Source organism: Notechis scutatus, chromosome 1, assembly GCF_049901735.1.
Source record: "Notechis scutatus isolate UNSWTSFEM ecotype Mainland chromosome 1, rNotScu1.2, whole genome shotgun sequence".
Lineage (NCBI taxonomy): Eukaryota > Metazoa > Chordata > Lepidosauria > Squamata > Elapidae > Notechis > Notechis scutatus.
Window position 1 is genome coordinate 187,617,970 of NC_142009.1, and position 25,883 is coordinate 187,643,852.

At 40.4% G+C, this 25,883-nt stretch overlaps 1 protein-coding gene across 6 annotated transcripts in view; it reads left to right on the plus strand.

Annotated features, from left to right (window-relative positions):
• LNPK (lunapark, ER junction formation factor) overlaps positions 1-25,883 on the plus strand; it is a 72,374-nt gene that overhangs the window by 11,510 nt on the left and 34,981 nt on the right. For 4 of the 6 annotated variants that reach the window (XM_087949680.1, XM_087949682.1, XM_087949681.1 and 1 more), the window contains 4 exons: positions 745-789; positions 2,522-2,709; positions 6,002-6,060; positions 22,637-22,677. In XM_087949680.1, coding sequence (XP_087805806.1) covers positions 745-789; positions 2,522-2,709; positions 6,002-6,060; positions 22,637-22,677 — 333 coding nt within the window. The remainder of the gene's footprint in view (positions 1-744; positions 790-2,521; positions 2,710-6,001; positions 6,061-22,636; positions 22,678-25,883) is intronic. The other 2 variants (XM_087949684.1, XM_087949683.1) reach the window with 1 other exon arrangement.

Below are 25,883 nucleotides of genomic sequence, written 5' to 3' on the forward strand. Positions count from 1 at the left end.
AAATTTACTAAAATTTACAACTTTATTAATTAATTTTTTCCATATACTAATTTATTTATTTTTCTTCATCCTTTTTAAAATCTTCCATAAACTAGTTTTTTTCACTTCTTAAAATTCCGATTAAACTTTAACATATCCTAGTCAAGGAACATCTTTCTCTCTCTCTGTCTTCTCTTCTCCCTCCCTCCCTCTCTCTCCTCCCCCCCCCAAGCATTCACCATCATTTTAGGTCACCCAGAAGTCAGAGTTATTACTCTATAGACCTGGGAAACTGCTTCATTTGGGATGGTCTCAGTCAAATGAAATTTGTTACTTCAATGATCTGTTCTTTTACATCGTAATATTGATTTTGAGGATGTGTGCTGCTCAGAGCATGCAGTGCCAAGCGATGTGTTATGCAATTTGTTCTCTTAGAAATTGGGGACCTTTCTGCAAATTGCAGTTTCTGCTTTCTTACTGTATTGCATTTCTTTCTCATGCGATCTGTGGAGGCAGATAAAGTTATGGGAAAAGTTAGAGTGCATGTGCTACAAATGCTTCTTCATATATGCACTTTTGGCCACCTTAGCATGAGGTGACTGGGGAAGTAAGTTATATAAGCAGAGAAAAAGTTTGCAAGGGAATCTGCTATTACTCAAATTATTACAACTCTCCCCTTCTCTAAATTTCTAATTTTTGTTTGTTTGATAGTATTTATTATCTAGTCGGGGTAATATTTCACAGCTTTTTCCTTTCATTTATAAGCAGGCAAAACCTTCCACTGTAGAAGTGTTGGAAAAACTTGATAAGGTAAGATTTTCTTTTAATACTGCTTTTATGAACTGAAAGACTTTAATTATCTTTTCAGGTGTCACATTATATGTAGTTTAAGTTGGATAATATAAAAAAATTGTGGGTGATTATTTAGAGCAGGGGTGTCAAACTCGATTTCATTGAGGGCTGCATCAGGGTTGTGTTTGACCTCTGGGGCGCCAGGGTGGGAGTGGCCAAGGTGGGTGTGGCCAGCTTGACGTCACTCCTGTTGGGGACACCTGTAGTGGCCCAAGTGCTCTGCCAGAGAAAACGAGCTCCTGAACTCTGTTTCAGCTGCGACAGCCTCCTGCAACCCTCTGCCAGCAACAGTGAAGCTGGGAGGGTCACCTGCGGTGCTTCCGAGCTCCATTTTTGGCTTCAACGGCCTCCTGCAACCCTTTGCCATCGAAAATGGAGCTTAGGAGGGCTGCATGTGGCAGAGGCACTGCTGGCCAGTCCTTCACTGATTTCAGGGTGGCCCTGCGGGCTGATTTAAGTACCTCATGGACCGAATCCAGCCCCCGGGCCTTGAGTTTGACACCTCTGAGTTAGAGTGTCTTTACATATGTTACAAGCATAAACATTCTAGGTAGGAGCAGACTGTTTGAGAATAAATAAAAATGGAAATTTATAAAATGCTGAATTTTAGGAGGAAAGTGCTTTAGGAAGGGGAAATAAAAGAGACTATACATTCTTCATTGTTGCCAAGGACTCCCTTTTTCCTAGAGTGGGACAAATGATTAACAAATTAATTCACCTGTTAAATTTAATAAAAATACTTCCATGTAAGTAATACTTATGATTGGTGCAGTGGTTAAGGTATCAGACTAGACAATAGGAGACCATGAGTTCTAATTCCATCTTGGATCCAAATCCATCTTGGGCCAGTCATACTCTCTCTGCACCCTATGGAGGAGCATAATGGCAAACTTTTTTTGAAATCTTGCTAAGAAAACTGGACTAAATTGGATTGGACTAGATTAGTCCAATCGATGACCGGGTGTAAACATTGACTTGGTGCCACAATGTAATACAAAATAATAATTAAGATATTAGATTAATGTATGTTAGTGCTTATTCAGAATTACAGCTAATCCTTGTTTAGCAACCTCAATTGGTTCTGATGACATGGTTGCTAAGTGAACCACATGACTGAGAGACAGAAATGCTGTGAAGCTTACTGATAGTTGGCCTCATTTAGATAAAATCATTCTCACTCTAATGTGTTTTTTTTTTGGTCAGGTGCAGAAATTTAGGCGTAAATCTGGGCATTTGTCAGAAAATAATATTTTTACTAACATTTATTACCATCATATTTGCTAACAAGAACTACCACAGTCAAAATGCATTTATTTATTTTTACATAATAAACTATATTTAAACATAAGACTTTTGAGCTTTCTGGTTTCTGCAGTTTCTACAGGCATGTTGGATATTCTTGAAGTGAAGATAATTATGTATAACTTACTCCCTTTTTATATAGGAGAATGTAAAATCTACCTCATTATTTTTTTTCATCCCTTCTTCTTACACAGATGTTTCTTCATGCTGCCCCATCCTTCGTATGTGTACTAAGTGAGGGTTATGCATATGTTTCTGAACACAAATCATAAACAGGTTTAGAATGTTATTTTAGTACATTATCTCATTATCTAATTTTTCAGATGAAAGTTTTAGAAAGTTAAAATGCTGCCAAGATATACAAATATAAATATTTTTATATTTACAGGATATCCAGTCACTGGAAGAGTTCAGAGAGAAAAATCAGAGGCAGCAGAAGCTATGGGTTGGAAGATTTCTCCTCTATTCATCTGTCCTCTATCTTCTTATTTGCTTTGTTATTTATTTGTGGTACCTTCCTGATGAATGGACTGCTCGATTTATTATGACTCTTCCACTTTTTGCGTTTCCTCTGATGTAAGTAAAATATTTGTGTTTTATAACATTCCCGTTATTTTTACAGACATTATGAAGAAAGAGTTGAAAGAATGCTATGGGTTCTCCTTGAAATAGAGTGTTATCCTGAGCTCTCTGCAGCTATCCAGAACTTGTAAACAAGGAATCAGGAAACAGTTTTTTTCCATAGACTAAGCAGGACCTCTGAGAAGTTCATAATGAATATGGAAGCCCAGTAACCTTCTGTTGTTATTTTTGAACAAGACATGCTCTGATATATAATTTTTGCCACAAGATAGGGGGTAAATAAATTAAATAAATAATGATAATGTTATATTCCATTAATTTGTGTATTCACCATCTGAAATGTTATCCATTTGTTCCGGCAATCAGTATGTCCCATGGGAAGAAGTACTTTCCTTTGCCCATTCTACGACTTATTGAATGATCCCAATTTCTAATGCTGTAAGAAATAAATAATATTTTTATTATTTACTATTATTATTATATGCCCCCCCTATGATAATTTCCCCACCTAAATTAAATAATTTTAAAGTTGCAGCGTTTTCTACATGGTGCTGTTCTGGACCCTAAGAACTCTTTGATTTACAATAGCCATTTTGAGGTACAAAACCCACACTCTGCATAGTTTTCACAAAATATTCACATCATAGATTTGTAAATTTCTGCTAGAAGGAAATATTTTGTTCAGGTTTAAAAAAAGAAAATAAAGTTTTCTGAAACTAAGAAAATAACCTTCCACACAGAATGGGCAAGTGTTTGGCCCGAACTTGCATATGATTCCAGACAAGATAGCCCCAATCCGTGGGCTGCATGTGACCCTGGAAAGCTAGTAACACAGCTCTAAAACAACGTTAACTTTTAACATATTATGTTATTTATATAATTTAACTATGTTGCATATTGTATATGCAGCCTAAGACAATTCCTGTTCATCCAGTGCGGCCCAGGCAAGCCAAAAGTTTGGTCACATGTCCTAGACCAATGTTTGGTGACTCCTGAAACACTTCGGAGTCTCTGACACAGAAATATACTGATTGTATTTATGGCAATCACAACTGTGCATTACTATAGGAGAAACTCAGGAATGCATGAGCTCAGTGAAATCATAGAGGACTCATGGGTTATAGGAACGCTTGGAATAATTAGACCAAGACCCAGGAACACTGACTCTCAATCAACAGCCCTGGTCAGGATGGTTAGGGACTTTTTAGAGCTTCGTTTTCTCTTATCTTCTAATCTACTTGCTCGCTTGCCTGCTCTTAACATTTTCTTATAGCAGTAACAGTAATTGGATAGAATACAGATCAGTTTTCTCTCACTGGTTTATGAGAAGGACATTTTTTTAAAAAAAGCCTCTGGAAAGGGAAAGAAAACCCCCAAATGCTACTCCTTTGTTTCTTCTTGTTTCTTTGGTAGTAGATTACCTATTTTGCAAGATCAGATAGAATTCGTCTCAGTTGTTTTTCTCCTGCTAGGAATGGCTAGCTGTTGACAACTTGTTTTTTCTTCCAGTCAAAATGTGAATCTATGTGGAATATGTAGTTTGATCTAGTGCTAATTCTGGAGCCTTAAGCAAAGTAAATAGTGCCTGCCTTTCTTGGCCTGTGGTTCCTAGAAAAATGCTGCCTTGGGCTATTCTCCAAGGGTCTGATAGTATTACCAATGCTGGCAAAGTTTGCTGACTTTCAGGAATTTGTTTGCTGCCTAGCTTAATGCATGTATTTAAATTAGTTTTGAAAGTAAGATAATGAAGGCATTTTCAGTGATTTTGATATTTGTATCTAAAATGTTCAGGTTAGTTTCTTTTAAATTCGAAACATCTATAGAATTGCCAAACATAAATGAAAAATATAGAGCTATTAGAAATATTTATATTTATATTTATATTCATATTATATTTAATATGTAAAGCTCTTTGTGTATTGCAAATAGGCAAAAAGGGTTTGCAAATTATAGAGTGAAAATAGGGGCTACTTGGGGTCTGAAAATTTCCCACTTCAGAAAAGTTTGATAGTTTCAAAATTATATTATTTTTCAAAGTATTTTTATTAAACATTTTAGATTTATTTTATTTATTTAATATGGCAAAAATGTTAAAAACATTTAAAAACATTTTAGAAAAGGTATACTATGATTGTATTATGTTTTCTTCTTTATTGTTGAATGCCATTTCCTACATTCCAATAAAAGCATTTTTTTTCCTCTGCAGAACCTTACAGTTAACTTTGATTGTACTGTTTAAGCCCCATAATATAGGCTGGATTTAATTCTTTTCACTTCAGATAGTGTAGCCGAAGTACACAGTTTGGACAGTGGATACTGAGATTATTACACTCACTAGAAGTATACCTATTTACATAGAAGGAAAATTCCAGAACATTTTCTGATGCTACATTTTCTGGAAATTGTACACTTCTGGAGAGACAATATCTGAGCTGAAAAATTCGGATGGCTGCAAGATTGCAGCAAATCTAATTAATATCTATATTTCTGCCATCCAAAGGTGGACAACTGAAATGATTTGAAAAAATGTTGATTCTGAAAAGCTTACTGTGGTTTTTCTGATTCCTGTTAATCAGTCTGTATTGTGAAATGGCTAAAATGAAGCATTATATTTGCTGACAATGTATTGAAAGCTGTTCAACATTGCCATCTTGTTCATAATTTCAAATACAGCACAAGGGTGAACCAGTTTTACTCATACTAAAGAGCTTGCTATTTGGTTCACCAGAAACAAAAGTTTGTAACTGCATGTTTGTAACACAGAAATTTCTGCGGTACAGAAATTTATCTTGTTTGTATAAATTTTTCTGTAAAAGAGACGAAGAAATACAGAAACTGTATTATTTTCTACTTGTCTTAAATTCTGGTTTTATTTGACATACAGTGATGGAGTTTCAATAAAGCCAAGTATAAATGCAACAGAGTCCCAAAGTAGAGCATCTTAATTGGATGCAGTTTATTAAGATAGGGAATGGATGAGCAGTTGGTTTTTGCCTTCCAGTTCACAATCTGCAGGCTTTGCCTCTAATAACAATTTTTGCTGTCTTAATGACCTTACTTGAAACAAGTACATTCAGTGAACTTATAACATGAAATGAGGTGGTTACATAAGCACATGACTTTCTTGGCATTAGTGTCTTTTATTAAAATTGGGATTAGTTATGATGTATTACAGAGAATACTTACATTTTTACAAACAGTGACAATGTTCTGTTTGCTCTTATCTAGATTTTAATGCTGGATGTTCTTTCTCTCTTTTACCCTCTAACTTTTCTCTTCTCTTTAGCATTTGGTCCATAAGAACACTCCTCATCTTCTTTTTTTCAAAAAGAACAGAAAGAAATAGTGAGTATCTTATTTTTTCTTTTTTTTTCTAGATCTTGTAAGAATAAACATGGTATTAATAGAGTGACATTGTATACAGGTAATCCACACTTAATGATACTAATTGAGATCAGCAAATCTGCCCCTAATGGTTGCTAAGTGGAAAACCATGTGACTATGATGGTGCTTTCTGGCTGGAAACAGACAAAACTATTCAATTAAACACCTTAAGCCTTTGTTTCCCCCATAACCACTATCCCACCCTCAAGTGCCTGCTTACTGTCTTGTTCACATCAAAAGCAATGCAGTTGTGCCAACTGTCTGGGGATGGAAGCCATGGTTATGCTATGGAAACAGCCTATTCTCTTGAAATCTCTTCCTCTCCCAACTCTCTGCTCTGGGGGGATAGAGGAGGGAAAAAAGCAAGCAATTTCTGTAGGAAATATCTCCTTTACCTGACCCTTTCCCACTGCTGTTGTGAACTACTCTGTTTTTCCGTACTCTGGACTATGGTTTCCTGATCTGTGTATAGATTTTGCATGAAGACAATGAGATCTTTTAGGATTTCCATTTTTGTTAGCAAATTCCATAACTTTACACAATTGACACAGTCAAAGACTTTTATAATTAATGAAGCATATGTTGACCTCTTTTGAGTATTCTTTGGCTTTCTCAATTATCCAGCATGCATCAGCAATGCTCCTTAACTTTTTCAAAAACCGGTTTGAATATCTGGCATCTTTCTTGTTGAGCTCTAATATGCTTTGAATAATCCTATTCATTATTTTTCTAGTATATGAAATTAAAGATATTATATGATAGTTTGCATATTTTGTTAAGTTTTTTTTCTTTACCATTGGAAGATTGACCTCGTCCAATTGGTTGGCCATTGTATTGTTCTCCAGATTTGTTGTCATAGTTTGGTTACAACCTTTATTGATTCTTCTGTTGTTTGCTATATTTCTATAGATGCTACCTCAATTCTTTTAACCTTTCAATTTGGTAATGACTGGAGGGCTGATTTGGTTTTGTGAACAGATGTCCTTGATTTTGAGATTTCTATTGTAGACGATTTCAGCATTCCCCATTCTGTCTTTAAAATTTAGACAACTTTTGGAAAACTTTTCTTGTTTTTCATGCCTTTTTCCATCTTTACTGCCTTTACAGATATTATTGTAGTACTGTTTCTTGTCTCTTCTAATGGTTTTTTGAAATTCTTTGTTAAGTTCCTTCCTGAAATCTTTGGCTTCACTTTTCTTGGCAATTTCCACTGTTCTAGTATCCAGTGTGCCTTCTTTTGTTTTTTCCCCCTAACTTTGGCAATCACCTTTCACATTCATTTTTAATGACTTCTTTAAATTCATCCCAGAGTTGCTCTGGTTCCTGATGAATGAGTTTGAACTTCAGAGTGATTGTTGATGTTCTCCTTGAAAATGTTGGGTATATGCTCAAGATCATACCATGGGAAATGGTTGGCTTTCTTCTTCTGCTTTATCTTAACTTGGAAGTTGCCCATGAGTAGTTTGTGATCTGTTTCACAATCAGTTCCTGGCCATGTCTTTGCTATTATAATTAAGTCCTTCCGCCTTCACACACACACACACACACACACACACACACACACACACACACACTCTCTCTCTCTCCAGCTGGTGATGTCCATGTTTTGGCATTGTTTTGGTTGTTTGAAATTGTTAAGTCATTCTCCTGCTTCATTTTGAGTTCTTTAGGCCATATAGTGCAAATTTCTGTGTATAGAATGTGTACACGTGTGCATGTGTATTTGTGTGCGTGGATTTATGGCGTAAGACAGCCTATTGATCCTGGGGAAAAGGTACAAACAGCTATAGAATATGCTATTTTCATATTCTTGCATGATTCATGCTATTATGTTGTTCTGTGAAAGGTATAAAATGTATATAGCATCTTAAATGACAAACTTTTCTTTATTCACAAACTTAAATTAGGATTAATGAGCAATCAGTGTACAGTATGAGATACTGAATGTAATAAAGCTACCTGCGTGGTAAACATTCAGTCATAAAACCGAATTATATTAATTCAAAAATTAAGAGCAAAATTAAATCCTACAATTATTTTTTCAACGTAATTTGGGTTTTATTCTTATATTAATAACAAAATATGGTGTTATTAAAAATAGAAGAATTCTGCTTTATTTGTGAGATCCTATATATCCAAAGGAAAACTTTATACATTTGTTTGGTATCGAGTCACAATTCTTTATAACGTCAGCCTGCAGTCCTGGTGTTTTTCATGGAAGTATCCTAGCATGGAACACTTACTTCTCCACTGAGCCGAAGGGAGAATCCAGGATGGGTAGTCTCTAGTTTCTAGTCTCATAGCTCCGCAGACCAGGTTGAAAACTGAGGACACCCCCCCTGGTAACGGTCCCCAGTTCTTCACTCGGTCTCAGCGTGTTCAGACCACCCTTTAAGGGCTCTGAATAGTTAAGATTGTAGAAGAATCACCCCCTGAATTGAGTTTTTTTCTCTTTGAGAAGCTTAGAGCAGGTTTGACAGTTAGCCGGCTTGCCGGTTAGCACTTTTGTTTTTCTTTCTTTTTTTTGACTGCCTTTAAAAAAAAAAATCTTTGTTGGTGGACTGATTTTTGGAATTGTGATTGTAAATTTGGTTGGAGGTGCCCCTGAGAGCTCGTGTGGCCTGGGCTGGGGGGAGGCGGGAGTCAGTGTCTTATTCAACTCACTTTCTCCTGGTCCGTTCTTATGATCTGTGCTAGCCGCAAAAAACGCGAGATGCTTCTGCCCCTTTTCGGCGTCGACGGCCATTTCAAACAGTTTGTCTCCAGGATTGTCCCTTGGGGGGGGGGGTACTGGCCATCTGGATTGAATCCTGACCCCCTGTCCAGTCACCAGAGCACTGTGGCAGCTGTAAGACGCTTGAGACTGCCAAATTGATTGTGGTGCAGCCAGCACTGGCTTACAAGCCTCTGATCTGTCAGGGCTTGTAGCAATTTTAAAGAGTCAGCCATTTTTTTTCCTTTTTGCCTTGACTCTTGTCTTAAATTGTGGAGCTGTGCTGAGCTCACCACTTCTGGGTCGCACTAGCCTCCTGAAGTGGTGGACAGCTGCTGTGACCAAAGCAGACAGCTTTAGATCAAATAAATTTTGTTTTTATTTTTCTTTTGCCCCTTTTTTTTCCTTTTCTCTCTCCCTGTCAGTGACAATTATTTTTGGCGGGCTCAAAATGGCCGCCAGGGGAGCTGGCCAAGAAATATCAGCTCCTCAGCAGAGTAGGAGAGAGCTGCAAGGGGATCAACTAAGTCCAGGTCTGCTGGGCTGGAGGCAGCAGCTAGGATCAGAGCTAGGACCCTAGCCCCTCTAAAAGACCCTCTAGGGCAGAGGATAGGCAGGCCAGGCATAGACAGAAAGCCCTAGATAAGGAGTTTGATAAGGTGGTGAGAGACTCCAAGATGGCTGAACTGGGCCATCTCTCCTCTGCTCCCACAAGATGGCAGGCAGCAAGACCAATTGGCAGGGATAGACAATATTTGACTGCCTGATCTCCTGGTGGCTCAAGTACTCAGGATTTGCAGGGAAACCTCCAAATCAAGGCAAAAGCCACTCATAATAACTCTGAGCCACCACAAGGATTTTTGATTGCTGCACCTGGAAGCCAAGCCTCCAGCAGAACCAGACCTGCACCTGAAAATAAATTTTAAAAAGCCACCTTTACCCCTACAGTGGCTGGGTTGCAGCCTGAGGAGACACAGGCAAGAGATGCCATCCTTCATGAGAGCCTGGATCTCCCAAACAATTAGAGAATAATTTCAGGCTTAAGTCAACCAGCTGCCTGGTTTGGATACCAACAGAGGCGTTCCTCAGGGGCAGGCTTCTGCAGAACAGCCAATCTACTTCAGAAATTGTTCTGCATCCCCTTCAGAAAGAAGCCAGTCTTATGTTTCCAAGAGGGACTTCCTTCCAGAGAGGGTTTTTTGGATGGGGAGTCGGAGGTAGAAGGTCCCCCCATCCTTTAAGGACCTTTTCCAGCTGGCTTTCTTCAAGACTCTGCTGGTTAAGGCTAAGAGCACAGCTCATCTTAAAAAAGGGACAAGGTCACCTGGGATCTTCCCCCAGAGGGGGAAGATCAGGAAGATTACCTATTCACTGAGAAAGCATCTGTGGTGGATGCTGTACCTGTACCCCAGACATTTATGAATGTGATTAAAAAGCAGTGGGAGTCCCCTGGGGGGTACACTCGCCCTAGTGGGTCTGAGTCTACCTTATTTAATGGGTGGCTGCGGAAGGTGCAGGCTAGAATCCCACCTGAGGACCTCAGGGTGCATAAGGACTTAAATAAGATAATGGCCGCAGCTCAATTGACAGCTAATGCCACCCTCAAGTCAGCCAAAATTTCTTCCAGAGCCATGACCTCATCTGTAACAGCACGTAGGCTCATCTGGCTAAGAAATTGGCAGATGGACGCCAGAGACAAATGGAAGCTGGCGTTTGCTCCCTTCAAGGGAGAGAGGCTTTTTGGGAAGGCCCTGGATCCCTTTTTTGTTGGAAACCAGGGACAAGCGAAAGATCCTGCCCTCCCAGGTGAGGCGTTTTGATTACAGGTCTCCACTCTACTACAGAAAACCCTCCTTTAAACAGGGGGAAGCTGGGGCAAGCTTTCCCCATCAAAGTAGGCCCTTCTTCCAAAGAACCTCATTTCAGGCCAATAGTCCGGCCTTTGCTGCCAGAGGGCATCAGAGGCAAGATGACAGAAGGTCCTTTCAGGGTTCCAACAGATCTTTTAGATGCAACAACTGACACCTGGCAGAGGTGGGAACAGATCATGACAGACGCTTGGATCCTGACAACTTTATGGTCAGGTCTCTCTTTGGAGTTTCTTTTCTCCCCCCCAGTGCCTTTGTGTGCTGCCCCATCTCAAGGGACCCCTCAAAGAGGGATCTCATGGAATCGGCGATCCACTATCTGAAGGACGTTTGGGCCATCCAGCCAGCTCCTGGAGACCAGGAGAGACAGGGGTTCTATTCAATTTGGTTTGTGATTCCAAAGGCTTCAGGGTGGTGGTGGTGAGCAATCCTCAACTCGAAAGGGCTCAACAGGCATCTAATCTACTGAATCTACCGAAGATTCAAGGTGCACTCCCTCCACTCTACCCTACAGGGCCTGCAGGAGGGAGATTTTTTTTACCTTCAGTAGACCTGACAGAGGCCTACCTCCATGTGCCCATAGACCCCAAACACCATCAGTTCCTGAGGTTTTGCTATGGCGGCCACCATTTTCAATACAGGGCGCTCCCGTTCGGCCTGTCATCAGCCCCACAGTCTTTTACCAAGCTCCTGGCGGCTGTAGCGGCATACCTCAGATCCTTACCCATAAGGATCCAATGCTATTTGGATGACATCCTGATAGCATCCTCTTAACAGACCCCAGGCGGAGGAGGATATGATGTCGACAATCAGGATCCTTTGAGAGCGTTGGTTCTCGATAAACCTGGACAAATGCCACCTAGTACTATCGAACCATCTCTTGCATTTGGGGGCTATCATAGACACCTTAACTGGCCAGGTCTTTCTCTTAGAGTCGAGACAGTATAAGGGATGTCACATCACAGATCCTGTCTGCCAGAGAGGCGCCTATCATCTTGCTGTCTCAACTTCTCGGTGATGATATTGTGCATCGGGATGGTCCTAGGGCCCGCTTCCATGCCTGAACTCTGCAGTGGTTCCTGCTCCCCTACCAGAAGGTGGGCAGGAGCAACTCACCAAGGAGGGTTCGCGCCCTTGCTGGTTCTTCATTCTCTCCATTGGTGGCAGTCCCAAGCCATGGATCAGGGTTGCTTGTACAGGGAGTCCCAGAGGATTACCATCACCACCGACGCCAGTCTGTATGGTTGGGGGGGCCACCTGGGAATCCAGGTTAGGTGGTCACGGGAGGAGCTCGCCCACAACATAAATTGGTTAGAGCTCGGGACTGCCCCTTAACTCTCAAGGATCTAAGACAGGAGGTGATGGGGAGACAGGTTCTTCTCCTCACAGACAATGTGGCCACCAAGGCCCACGTAAACCAGCAGGGGGGCACTCGCTCCAGATCTCTAATTCAGGAGGCAACTCAGTTATGCAGAAACACCTGTTGTCCCTGCGAGCAGAAAACATCTTGGGAGTTTCCAATGTGCAAGCAGACTGGTTGAGCAGGGCCACAGTCGACAAGTCAGAATGGCGACTGCATCCCAGTCTGTTCCAGGAGATGACGGAACGGTTTGGCCGTCTGATTCTGGATCTCTTTGCATCTCCGGAAAACTCGCAGCTCCCGAACTTCTTTGCACGGGTTCCCAGCACCAGGAGCAGAAGGGGTCAACGCTCTCCAGTGCAGGTGGCCCCAAGCGCTATTGTATGCCTTCCCCCTTTCCCCTGATTCCAGGGACAATCAGAAAGGTACTGACAGAGAGGGCGGAGGTTCTGTTGGTAGCCCCTTACTGGCCCAGGTGCCCATGGTTTGCCGACCTGGTGGGCCTGTCGGTTGCCAGACCCTGGAGAATTTCCCTGCACAGGATCTCCCTCAGCCAGGGCCCGATTGAGCACCCAGATCCAGCCTGGTTTCGGTTGACTGTCTGGCGCTTGAGCGGGTGCTCCTGAAACAGGAGAAGTTTTCCAGAAGGGCCATTTAGACCATCCAGGCAGGATATATGACGCATCGTGGAGGATTTTCTGCGGCTGGTGTGCCAGTCACCTATTGGAACCTACCGCTGTGTCTATGGCAAATGTGTTAGAGTTCCTGCAGGACGGGTTGGACAGAGGTCTCACCCCAGTACCTTGAAGAGACAGGTGGCTGCCTTGGCCTCGGTTTTTTCGGTCAAGGACTCAACCACTCTGGCCCAACACCCCAGCGTATAAGCCTTCTTTAGGAGACCCATTAATTTGAAGCCACCGGTGGTCCACTGGTACCTGGGATTTGCCTAGGGTCCTGCAGGCACTGACTTCTCTCCCATTTGAACCCTAGTGTGAAGTCATTCTTCGCCTACTCACATGCAAGGTGTCATTCTTAGTGGCCATTATTTTGGCCAGGCGTGTATCGGAGTTGACGGCCTATCCATCAGAAAGGACCTGTGTGTTTTCCATGCAGACAGGGTGGTTCTGCAGTTGGGCTCTACCTTTCGGCCCAGGGTGAACTCCTTATTCCATCGCTCACAGGAGTTGATTTTGCCTGACTTCTGTCCATGGCCTACCCATACACTGGAGAGAAAATGGGACGCCTTGGACCTTAGAAGGGCCCTCTGTATATACATCAAAAGGACCTTCTCTTTTAGGAGGGCTGAAGCCCTGTTCGTTTCCTTTCAGCCGTCAACTTTGGGTCACAGGGTGACACCATCTACCGTGGGTCGCTGGCATGGAGCCTGTATTGCGAAGGCCTGTGAGTTACTGGCTGTTCCTGTGCCCAGGAGAATCACTGCACACTCAACCAGGAGTGCGGCGACCACTGCAGCTTGGGCAATGCAGGCTTCGGTTCTGGACTTTTGTAGAACTGCGACTTGGTCATCTGTGACCCCATTCATAAGACATTATAAAATTGACTCCTTTACCTCAGCAGAGGCGTCCTTTGGAAGACGAGTCCTGCAGGGCGTTCATGTAGAAGTGGGGACCTCCGACCAATCCAGTTCCCTCCCGTAGGACAGCCATCAGACAGCTTTGGTATGTCCCATCCTGGATTCTCCCTTTGGCTCAGTGGAGAAGGGGCATTGGTCCTACCTGAACGCTTCTCGGGGAGCTGAAGGGAGAATCCAGTCCCACCCTGTATTCTGTCTGGTTGGAGTAGGGAGGAAATGTTTTTTTCTCACAGTATCAAATAGGCTATCTGATAGAGGACGAGTAGCAGCTGGATTTGCTTCGACGTTGTTCAGAACTGGGGACCGTTACCAGGGGGTGTGTCCTCAGTTTTCAACTCTGTCTGCAGAGCTATGAGACTAGAGACTACCCATCCTGGATTCTCCCTTCGGCTCCCCGAGAAGAAGTGTTCGGGTAGGATCAACGCCCCTTATCTTTTGGAAGATGCGAAAGGATTTACTAAGGTGTTTTCAATCTATTCAACCTTATTATTTAATAGTACATATGAATGAATGAATGGATGGATGGATGGATGGATGGATGAATGAATGAATGAATTCTTTATTGGCCAAGTGTGATTAGACATACAAGGAATTTGTCTTGGTGCATATGCTCTAAAATGTACATAAAAAGAAAAATACATTCGTCAATAATCATAAGGTACAACACTTAATATAGTCATAGGGTACAAATAAGCAATCAAATCATACTAGGAAACAGTCAATATAAATCGTAAGGATACAAGCAACAAAGTTACAGTCATACAGTCACAAGTGGGAGGGGATGAGTGATAAGGAGTGATGAGAAGAGTAACAGTAATAGTAATGCAGACTTAGTAAATAGTTGGACAGTGTTGAGGGACTTATTTGTTTAGCAGAGTGATGGGTCGGGGGAAAAAACTGTCCTTGTGTCCAGTTCTTGTGTGCAGTGTTCTATAGTGTTATTTTGAGGGTAGGAGTTGAAACAATTTACATCCAGGATGTGAGGGGTCTGCAAATATTTTCACAACCCTCTTTTTGACTTGTGCAGTATACAGGTTTTCAGTGGAAGGCAGGTTGGTAGTGATTGTTTTTTCTGCAGTTCTAATTATCCTCTGAAATCTGTGTCTTTCCTGTTGGGTTGCAGACGTTGCTCTAAAGCCGCGGCAGCAAGGGAGAAGGGAAAGCAACGGTGGAAGGTCTCCCAATATGAAGTGCCCCACCAACGCAGGCATAGAGGTGCAGATGACAGACTCAATAATTCCTCTGTAGAACTGTATCAGCAGCTCCTTGGGCAGTTTGAGCTTTCTGACGCAGAAAGAAAGATTCTTTGTTGATGCTTTTTTGATGTTTTTGATGTTAGGTGTCCATTTTAGGTCTTGAGATATGATAAAACCTAGAAATTTGAAGGTCTCTACTGTTGATACTGTGTTGTCTAGTATTGTGAGAGGTGGTAGTTTGGGAGGGTTTCTCCTAAAGTTTACCACCATTTCTACAGTTTTGAGTGTGTTCAGTTCCAGATTGTTCCGGTCGAACCACGAGGCTAGTTGTTCAACCTCCCATCTGTATGTGGATTCATCGTTGTCTCGAATGAGACCAATCACTGTTGTATCATCTGAAAACTTCAGTATTTTAACAGATGGATCGTTTGAAATGCAGTCTTTGGTGTATAGGGAGAAGAGAAGTAGAGAGAGTGCCTAGCTTCACCTGCTGCTTCCTGTCTGTTAGGAAGCTTATGATCCACTTACAAGTGTGTTCAGGTAATATGATCCTCCATTGCCCTTTTGTTGAGGGACATGAAATATAGGCAATCAAATGCACATTATTTTTATTTTCCTGCACAACAGTTACTAATATCTGTTTCTTCATGCATTTTTATTTTTATTTTCATGATATGTGCTCTTTTCTGCATCATGAGATCAGTGTTCAGTCACACTCTGGCCATTTCTTGTTTGGATTACCACAATGGTCTCTACGTAGGGCTACTCTTGAAGAGTATTCTCATATTTGTGACCCTGGGAGGTTTCCAATTAAAACATAAACAGTATCAAAAACCACAGAATAAAATAATCATACAAATGATACAAAATAGTAAAACAATTAGAACCATGCAGTTCGGTCATCAGGAGAGCACAGTTGTTCATAAACAGGACAACCATTTTCATTCTGATGTTTATTTGTATATATTCTCGTATAATTGTTTCCTTGTATGTGTGTCAAAACTGCCAGTTTTAAGTAAAGGTTGAAAGAGATTTGCTATATTTCAGTTTGCTTTCAACATTCAGCGTGAGACCAAATAAACTCTATAGGAAACAAGCATATTGTCAGACAGCCCCCTCCCACAAATACCCCCCCCCCCTTGAAGTTAGCAGCACTTATTATTATTTTGACTGCAATTAGCAGACTGTGGAGAAGAAAGGGGATTTATCAGAGTGAACATAATGTGAAGGGACTAACCTCATGACAAGCCATAATGTAAACTTCAAACGTAGGAGTGGCTGCTCTTTATTTTACTAGTCCTTCAGATCTGATTGCCAAAATGCTTTGGAGAAAGCATAAACAGATATGTAGCACATATCTGTAGCATTTTAAAGTAACTATGTCTTTTCCCTGGATCCACAGGAAAAGCAGTTTCTGTGTGAAGCATCTTTTGAAGATTAAATTTTATGTGCTACACAGCTACTTTTACTATTACATTATTTTTACTATTTACTATTGTTGGTAGAGGCTAGCACAGGGAGCAGGGCATGGATGTTATGACATTGTAAAGATGGCAAGGATGATTCCCCCCAGCATTGTTTTTAATGGGGTGATTTGGTATCCCCAAGAAGTTTAACATGTAATAAGCACTGAATGCATACACATAATTCCTCTTAAGGCTACAAGGTTTGAGAGCTGCATGTACCTGATAGACTGTTGTCAACAGGTTATCTGCTCTTAGATAAACTTAAAGTATACTAAAAATTTCCAGCAAGTTGAAATAAAGTACTAGATATTTAAAGGAGATACCTAAAGGATCTTTTAAAACTTGTTATTAAAACATTTTCAAATGAATTGTTTATAGAACAGTCTGACTTTACTTGTCATGACTCTTAGGCTACACAGACCATTTGGGCATGCATACCCATGATTGTTTTGGGTTTTCTGTTGAAGACAGAGTTCTTTTTAGTGTGGTATTATGTATTGTCAGAGAGCCAGTGTGGTTTGTTCTTAATGTACCCAACTAGAAAGTGGGAGACTCTGAGTTCTTCTAGTCCAGGCTTGTGCACATATCCAGCTGGGTGATTCTCTCTTAGCCCTAATAAATAGGAAATGGCAAAATCTGAAAATTCTGAAATCTGGCCAAGAAAACGGAAGGGGCTTGTCCAAGCAGTCGCCACAATTTGAAAACATAAGTGTTATACATGTTACTCTTGAACATGATTCATTTTTCCAAAGAAGATCGTTTGAATCCTTTGTTTTCTTGGTAGTGTACATCTTTGAGGTATTTAGATCTAATACAGGTGGTGCTTTAAAACTTCCAGTTGATGTACCTATTAAACAATCTATGCAACAATCTCTTCAGCCAAACAAGGTGAGGATAAGGAATACAAAAAATATACTCTGAAACAGGAGTTTTACTATAGCACCAAAAATATTTTTAAGCATAATTTGAAATTGTTTCCACTGAGAAATGAGACTGAGGCATTGGTTTCAAGATGGTGTGTGTATTCTTTCTTGCTCATTTAAAGAGAGTGGAATTATTGTTGGCTGAGTTTTCTGCAAGCAAATATTTTAAGACGTTGTAGGCAGGAGTAATCTTATTATAGAAAGGAGTTTAATCTGAAAGGAATTCAGCATGTTACTTAAGTTTTTACAATGTGTTCCTAATTCTGGTAGTTTAAAACTAAAACTAAAATCTGTTGTGGTTTTGGGAAAAGGGAAGTTGTGGTATATGTACAGTTCAGCTAATCAATAATTAAAGTTTAAGTATAGAACAACTCTTTTCAAAGGAGTCTAAAACAGTATGCAGAAGAATATATTAACCTTTGCCAGTACTTCTGTGAGCTCATGGTTTACTTGATCCCATTTCTTGAACTTCTTGTTTAACTGGTGATGTGAAACTACTTTTCCAACTTCACTTAGCATGTAATAATTAAGTTATAGTAGCATTCTTTCTTTATAACCAGTCCACTGCATTTGAATAGATTGTAACAGCTGTTTATTTTAAAATTATGTGGGTGCCTTTGGTATATAAACCTTGCATTCGTTAAATCTCTCAGTTCAGTTCTATTTATCTTGACATTAGCTTTGAAGTGGCCCAGCGATGTTCTTGAGCCATCTGTATCTAGAATTCTGTTACCGTGTTTCTCACATAATAAGGCCGGGCCTTATTTTTTTTTGATCCCCGAAAAAACGGCTAGGCCGTCTTTTCGGGGGTGACTTAAAAATGGCTAGGCCGTCTTTTCGGGGGTGACTTAATTCCCCGCCTTGCATCCTCGGGTGGGTGGGTGGGCGGCGACAGCTTGGATGTTCGGGAGACCTTCGGGTTCGGGCCACCGTTGCTTTCCCTTCTCCCTTGCTGCCGAGGCGTTAGAGCAACGCCGCGGTGTTTGGCGCAGCCACGTGCGGCCAGTCAGGGCTCCTCCCTGCAACCGGAGCCCTGAGGAGACACTTGGCTTCAGGTGCTCCTGTCGCCGCCTTCCCTTTGCTTTAGAAGGTAAAGCGAATTATTTTAAAAACGACACCCTACTACAACAAAGCCTCCCCTGCCCGAGAGGGCAGCCCAACCCCACATGGGGAGGCGAATCTCCCGGGGCCTCTTCGGTTCCTCCCCGACCTCCCTACACTGCGCGCCTCTGACGGGCCGGTCCCTTCAGCCCAGCGAGCTCTTCCACCTCAAAGAAAGGGCAGGGATGAGTGGAGGGTCCGGCGGGGAGGTGCTCGCTCCCCGCCAGTGCTGCACCAGAGCCGTGTGGGCTGGGCAGAGCCAGGAAAGCGAGCCGCGGGTGCGCGGATGCCTCCTCCTGCCCCTCGTTCCCAAATCTCGCCCGGGCAAGCAGCGCTTCGCTTGCTCTGTAAAGCCGCGGCTTCCTCACCTCTCAGCAAGCAGGAGGAACTGGCTGCAGCCTCCTCCTCGTCAGCCGCAGCGCAGACATTGACCTTGCAGGGAGGGAGAGGGAGAGATCCTCTTGGGCGAGCGCTTTCTCCCGCAGCCCTCCGCACGAAAGGAGGACCCGCTGGCCGGGGTGGGTAGGGGAAACTGAGCCGCGAAGACTACCTCGGCAGACGCTCCCGAAGGAGTCGGTCGGAAGCGGCGTGGCTAGGCTGGCCGCGGAGGTGCTAGGTGCAGGTGCCTCCAAAGGCGGGAAGGATGGGCTGGCGGTCGCTAACCTAGGTCGTTCTCCCCGCATCGGGCTAAGGGTGGTGGCTGTTTCCGCTGCGAGCGGCTCGGACCCACTGCTGCTGCTCTGCAGCCGCCCACCTGGCCTTTCTTTGAGGTGGAAGAGCTCGCTGGGCTGAAGGGACCAGCGCGTCAGAGGCGCGCAGTGTAGGGAGGTTGGGGAGGAACCGAAGAGGCCCCGGGAGATTCACCTCCCCACGTGGGGTTGGGCTGCCCTCTCAAGCAGGGGAGGCTTTGTTGTAGTAGGGTGTCGTTTTTAAAATAATTCGCTTTACCTTCGAAAGCAAAGGGAAGGCGGCAATGGGAGCGCCTGAAGCCAAGTGTCTCCTCGGGGCTCCGGTTTCAGGGAGGAGCCCTGACTGGCCACACGTGGCTGCGCCAAACGCCACGGCGTTGCTCTAACGCCACGGCAGCAAGGGAGAAGGGAAAGCAACGGTGGAAGGTCTCCCAATATGAAGTGCCCCACCAACGCAGCCAGCACCATATCCGGGCATGCAACAAAAGTAATTCCTAACGGCAAGCCCTCCCCCCCGCCATTCCCCCCCATTTCGCATGTTTAATATGGGCCTTAATTTGGGGGGAGGGGCTTAATTTGATTTTATGCCAATAAAACATGGTGGGGCTTTCTATTGGTGGAGGCCGTATTGTTGGAGAAACACGGTACTATACTTCAATATTTTTTATATTATATTTCAATATTTTTTTTCAGTTGCTTTGAGTTAAACATTTATGTTTCAGGAACTTCAGACTTTAAAGTTAATTTTTCTTTTTTTCCAGAAGGGTTAAAATATTACAACATTATTATGCAACCTGCATTAGAATTCTTTTTTTTTTTTTAAACAAGTTTTATTCAATTTTTCACATAAAAACAAAAGGTTCTTTTTAGTGGACAACATATTTCCGGATCATCGCTTTTACATACAAATATGACAATAAGTATACATTCATATATGCATAATAGAATTATTACTATAATAGAATTATTACTACCTTTTCCATTCCAAATTTTCAGAAAAGAGAAAAACAAACAAATTAATCCAAATCTCTTACATTAATCCCAATCCAAACATCCTTTCATTTCATTTCAAATATTTCAAATATAATCCTTTAATATTTTTTAAGAGTAAAAATAACAATATATGTTTGCGTAATAAAGAAAAAAAAAGGTTACCAATGTGTCTCCTTCCTTTTAATAGTCTGTATTAGCTTATTTATTTAAATAGTTCTTTAATCTGTCATATTTTCTTTTCATCATACATTCTTTCTATAAATTCTAGATTAATACAAGTTTTAACACAAGAGAAAAAGAAACAAACTTAGGTTTCCCCCCTTTTACTGCTTTGAGTGTGACACCTCAGTGGTTAAAATATACCTTTATTCCCTCATCTTAATTCCCAATAAACCTTTATTTTTAGGTAGTTACAATAGTAATCATTACATTCTTTTCATTTGGATTCCGCAATATATTTTCCCCCCTTAATTTTATTTCTAATTTCAAAAAGGTAAAAGGGAAAAATTGACTATTTAATTCCTGGTTACTGATATTGACCTCATTTTTAAACATCTTCAAATTCATTTCAATTATTACAATTTCTTAAGTTAACCTAGCTTTTCTTTTAAAGATAAAATTAAAAATGTATATTCATCTAATAAGAGTTATCAGTATCTATCCCTCCTTTAATAATCTATATTATCCTATTTTCTAAGTATTTTTTAATTGCAAATATATTCTTGTTACCCCTTGTCACCCTGCAGCACCCCCTTTTTAATTCATCAACCATTATCTCTAAAAAAACAATTTCTTTTCATCATTTTACTATTTCCGTGTTTCTTTATTTCCTGCACCTGTTTTTTTCTGCCTCTCCTCCCCCTCTTTTTCCCATATCTTTTCTCATTCCAGTTTATATCCTTCTCTTTCTTAATATCTTCCTTTCCCCTTTTCTGCTGCACCTTTCTACCTCTCCTGATTTCACAGGTATTCCCCTTTTTGATTACCTTCTTAACTGTCAACTTTTTAACCTTCCTTCTTTCCCCTCGTCTTTGTAGTGTACTTTGTGTTAATTGTCTATTTAAGATGGCTTCTCCTTGAGCCCACTCCTCCTCTGAAGTTCTTTCTTTTTGTTTAATCGCCATTTCCATTTCTTCTAACACAGAACAAAGTGATTCATCTCTTTCCTGTAGTAATTCTCTCATATTTTTAAGTTCCATTTTTAATTCCAGAAGAGATATCATCATTACACACTCTTATAATCGTTAAAGTCCACAAAAAACACTTTTACTTTCCTTCTTTCTTCTTCAAATTTTCTAAAGTTCTCAATTGTTCCAACCCAGGGTCTGTACCAAAAACATCAATCAATCCCACAGTCAGTCTTTCCTTGCTTCTTTCTTTATTCTGGTTCAGCTTTCACTTTCTAAGAGTCTTTCTTTGTTTCAATATTTCTTTAACATTATATCAACACAAGTTCATACAGAAACAAGATGATTTCCCTTTTGTTTGAGTTTAAGTTTTTATCCAAAGGATGGCACTCTCCATTATATAAAGTCTTCACCTTTCCCCCCTATTTTATTATTTAGGGTTTTTCAAACCTCAATATTCCAGAGCAGTCCAATCTCCAATTTGTAAATATTTTAATCCAATTTAATTAAGTCTTTAATTCCAGCTTCTTCCTTCCCCAGTTCGAAGCCCCACTTAGCTGTCAAAATTATTTTCTTTTCTTTTTTTCCTGTCCCTTTGTATTTTCGCCACTCACTTTTCTTTTCTTAAGAGTTCAATATTACCTTAATCTCGGGGTACTTTTTGTTTAGTTGTTTCTCCCAATTGTCCCGGCTCAGATGTTATCCACCTCTTTCTTCACTCCTGCACAAATCGTAGTCCAGCTGAGTCCTCCTCTTCGGGGTGGCCATTTTGGACCACTGCTTCAGTGGGGGGAAAAAGACCAAGCCCAGTAGGGGAGATACAGCTCCCCTCAACCTGGCTGGCAGCTTCCTCTTACTCCACCGCCCCTCCAAGGCAGCTTCAGCCCCTAATCACGATGATTGGGGCTCTCCAACGAAAGAGCACGGATCATAGCTGTGGACAGTCGCGATCTATGGTCCATCAGCGAGGAGGGCTCAGCCTGGAAGTCAACCTGCATTAGAATTCTTAATGAATGTTTAGTTCTTAAATGAATGGGCTTATTAATTTTGTATAGTATTAAATATCTGCTTAATTCTGGGATTGCTTTTTAATATTTTAAAACGATATTTTTATTTAAACTTAAAGCTCATATTCTTTTCCCAGTCTATAATGTTTCTATGATAGTAGCTTCATATCAACTTCAATTTCTTGCCTTGGTTATAAAGATATGACATGTGAAAACAATATTACCTTTAATAATAGTTTATTTGATACAGCATTGTATAAAAACTCGAAGTTACCATATTCACTTGCAGCAAAATTGATAAGCTGATGATTATGAATAATGATGTGCCTTATTAAATATCCCATTAGTTAGCCAGAAGAGAATGGGTAATATTCCATTAGAACTTTTACCAGATCAGGGTGTGAAGAAAATACCTTTTGTATCCAATATTTTCTTCATTGTGGGTGTGGATATGCTTGTCCTATTAGTATTAAAATATTATTGTAAATATTATTTTCTAGATGAAGCCTTAGAAGATTTAAAATCCCAGAAGAAAAAAATAGTAAGTCTCTATATAAATGTGTTTCTTGAAATCTTATCTCTGTGTTTTATATACTTGGTTGCAGATAGTCTTAAAGGATATATGAAATGCAGTTAATATGTTCAACTGATTGAGCTGTTATTGTCAACTGTACATGGATGGAGAAAATTCTCTTCTAATCCACAATATATTTTGATGGGCATTCATCAACAGGATTGGAGTGGTGGGGTAGAGACTGACCATTTACGTATTTGTGATTATTCAATGTTTATTACTATCAATATATTTTAATAAGATTTCTTTATCTGATTATTTGTGCATTTTGGAACATCTCCATTGAAAGTTGTGTCAGTGACAAGTCAGTTGTCAAGCACCAGGGAAATCAGGAGATCCAGGCAGTGCAAATGTGTATAAAGGTTTATTGTAAGCATAAGCTCTCTACATTCATCTGAATTACTAACAGCCAAGGGAAATTAGCAGGAATTAAGAATAGAAAGGAATTCGAGGTGGGCTGGACTTAGATCTCTTGTGGATATGAAGGAACTCATGACTGATGGTGCATTTGACTCCTTCCTCGGGTCTCAGCCTGGTCATCTCCTACATCAATTGTGACATATTTCTGTGAGCATGAAGTCTTGACCTGGAGATGTTTGTTCTTCATTCTTTAATGTTTATTTAAATGAATAATGTTATAGAAATATACCAGCATTTTTCTAATGTATTCAGCAAGTCATTTTTGTATTAGTAGCTTTTGTATTATTTGTATTTTATATTAGTTTTGCCTTCAGAAGTGGTTAATGTCGGTTATAGTCAAGCAGATGTGAACAAAAAATAGAATAATAAGCTCTTACATTTCATAAGTTATAAATCCATGAGATAAAGACTAAATTGCACTTATCATTGCCAATTAGATCATTATCATCCAGAAATTAGTCTTAAGATAAAAATGCCAGCCTGTTGTGTCATTTGTCTGGCAGAGAGAAAAATTAGAGAGTTCGCCACTTCCAGGTCTGTCTTCTATGTACAATTGAGTAGGTTTAGTGGATAGGGAGGAGAATGGCAACTGTTTAGCCAGTTCTGTTGTTCCATTTAATAGAGAATTTGAGCAGAGTGAACCAGAAGAGGCAACAGCTTGAGTGTAAATAGCGGTAAATTGAGAATGAATTGCATTGAACATGAAATAAAACACATTTGGAGCAACATCACATAGTGTGGATACAGCTAAGAATGCATACTTCATAGATTTCACTGTATATATTTGAGAAGTAAGTTTGCATTGCTTTTTCATACTAAGGCATCAATTCTATGAGGATGTGAGAAAGGGGATGACACAGCAGTTAATAAATTGGTATAAGCAATCTACAGCATTCCTTGTGGATAAAGTAACTGGGATCAGTCTTAACTCCAGCTTAACTTGAATTCCAGTGTTGTAGTAAGGTGGGAGGATATAGCAATAGCCAGCACTTAACCTATTGTTTTGTATTATTTCTAGCTAGTATACTCAAAGTTGTAGACAAGTGCCTGAAAAAATGAGGAATGCAATTTTTTGGGATAACTTGCCCTTCCTGACTCCATTGCTTCCTGGAGTAGGGGGTTGATCCATCCCTATCTTAAGGAGACAGTACTTAAAATACAATATATTCCATTGACTTGGGTATTAAGTACTATTAGGTAAGAGTTAGGAGTCCCTGCAGATTTTACTTTGCCAGTTGTTGCCATCTATGGGGGAGGTGCTCATCTCCATTTCATTGAGTCAGTGGTGTTAGAAGATGTTTCTGGCCAGCATGACATCACTGTTACTTTCCCACTGAAGTGATCCCTATTTATTTACTTGCATTTGCATGTTTTCGAACTTTTAGTTTGGCAGAAGCTAGGGGGAGGACAGGAGCTCACCGTTTTGCGCATTGCTTGGGTCTTGAACCTGGGGCTGTTGCTTTTCCAGACAATAAGCCCAGATCTTAACTGCTGAGCCATTGTGCCATCTTAGTACATTACCATAGCAAGTCCCAAATATTTGTCAGAGATCCATGCATTATGATGATGACTTACAGCAAACCCCTGAATACTTTTAAATAAATATGTGAGATTGGTTATGAGCTTGAAGAGTGAATATAGTACCCAATAACATATTTTTTGCAATTCCTCACTTGACATAGCCAGGTGCATATCTTTTAATTAGCAAATGTAAAACTCAAGTCACTAATGAGTTAATAATTAGTATCTTTAAAAGTAACCAGAATGATTTACTTCATTTATAATTTGTTATGTACTTTCTGTTTTTACATCCTCTTTCTTCATGCCCATCAAATAAGCACCCTGTGTCAATTCTGATTTCACATTTTCTTCTACCTTCTGCTGTTTCCTGTGCTTTGCCCCAGGTTGACTGATAATTTGTTATCTATTACTTTTCTTTTTTAAATTATATATCATTTTTATTTAAAAAAAAATTCAGTAATATAATTTTATACAAAGTAAATTAAGAGAGAAGAATGTTGCAAATGAAGGCAAATATACATGTCCAAGGGTAATGTTGCAGGATCTGAGTCGACCACTGGGATTAGAAGTTTAGTCTTCCTCGCTCCTGCTGGAGTCCATCCTCGGGGAACAGTCTCTGTCTCCAAAATGGATGCACTGGGCTGTTCTATGCATAGTATTTATGTAGAGCCTGGTTGTGCGTGGCTTTTAGTTGTTAATTGGGGGGTTGATGGCCAGTTATTAAGTTGTTGATTGTTGTTTCCTTATGCTGCCCTATCCTCAGTTCCTAAGTACCTGATAAGCTAATGTAAATCAGCACTCCTGCTGACTGACAAGAGTAAGAAGTGCAAAAAAACCCAAAAACCCTAAAGAGTAAGAAAACAAAAAAGAATGAAATAAAAAGAAAATAAATATATGAAGAGGTGACTTCCATTCTTCATCACCAGAAGTATAAATCTGTTAACTCTTCACCTATAAGGTTACAGATAACTTCTTCCAATAATGCATCCCTTTGAGCAAATCCATAAGATATCAACTTTTCAGTTCTAGTGTCAGCAAAAAGTCTGTAAAAGGTTATCAGAATTTCATCAAAATGTGTTATTTTAACCTTAAAAACCAATTTTATATTCCTTTACTTCCAAAAATATTAATCTTTAGTTCATTCAAATATTGTTATAGGAATTGATCTCTCTTCAATTCTTTTTTGTCCCATTGCATAGGCTTCTTTCAGGCTATTAAGTTTCTTTTGTAAA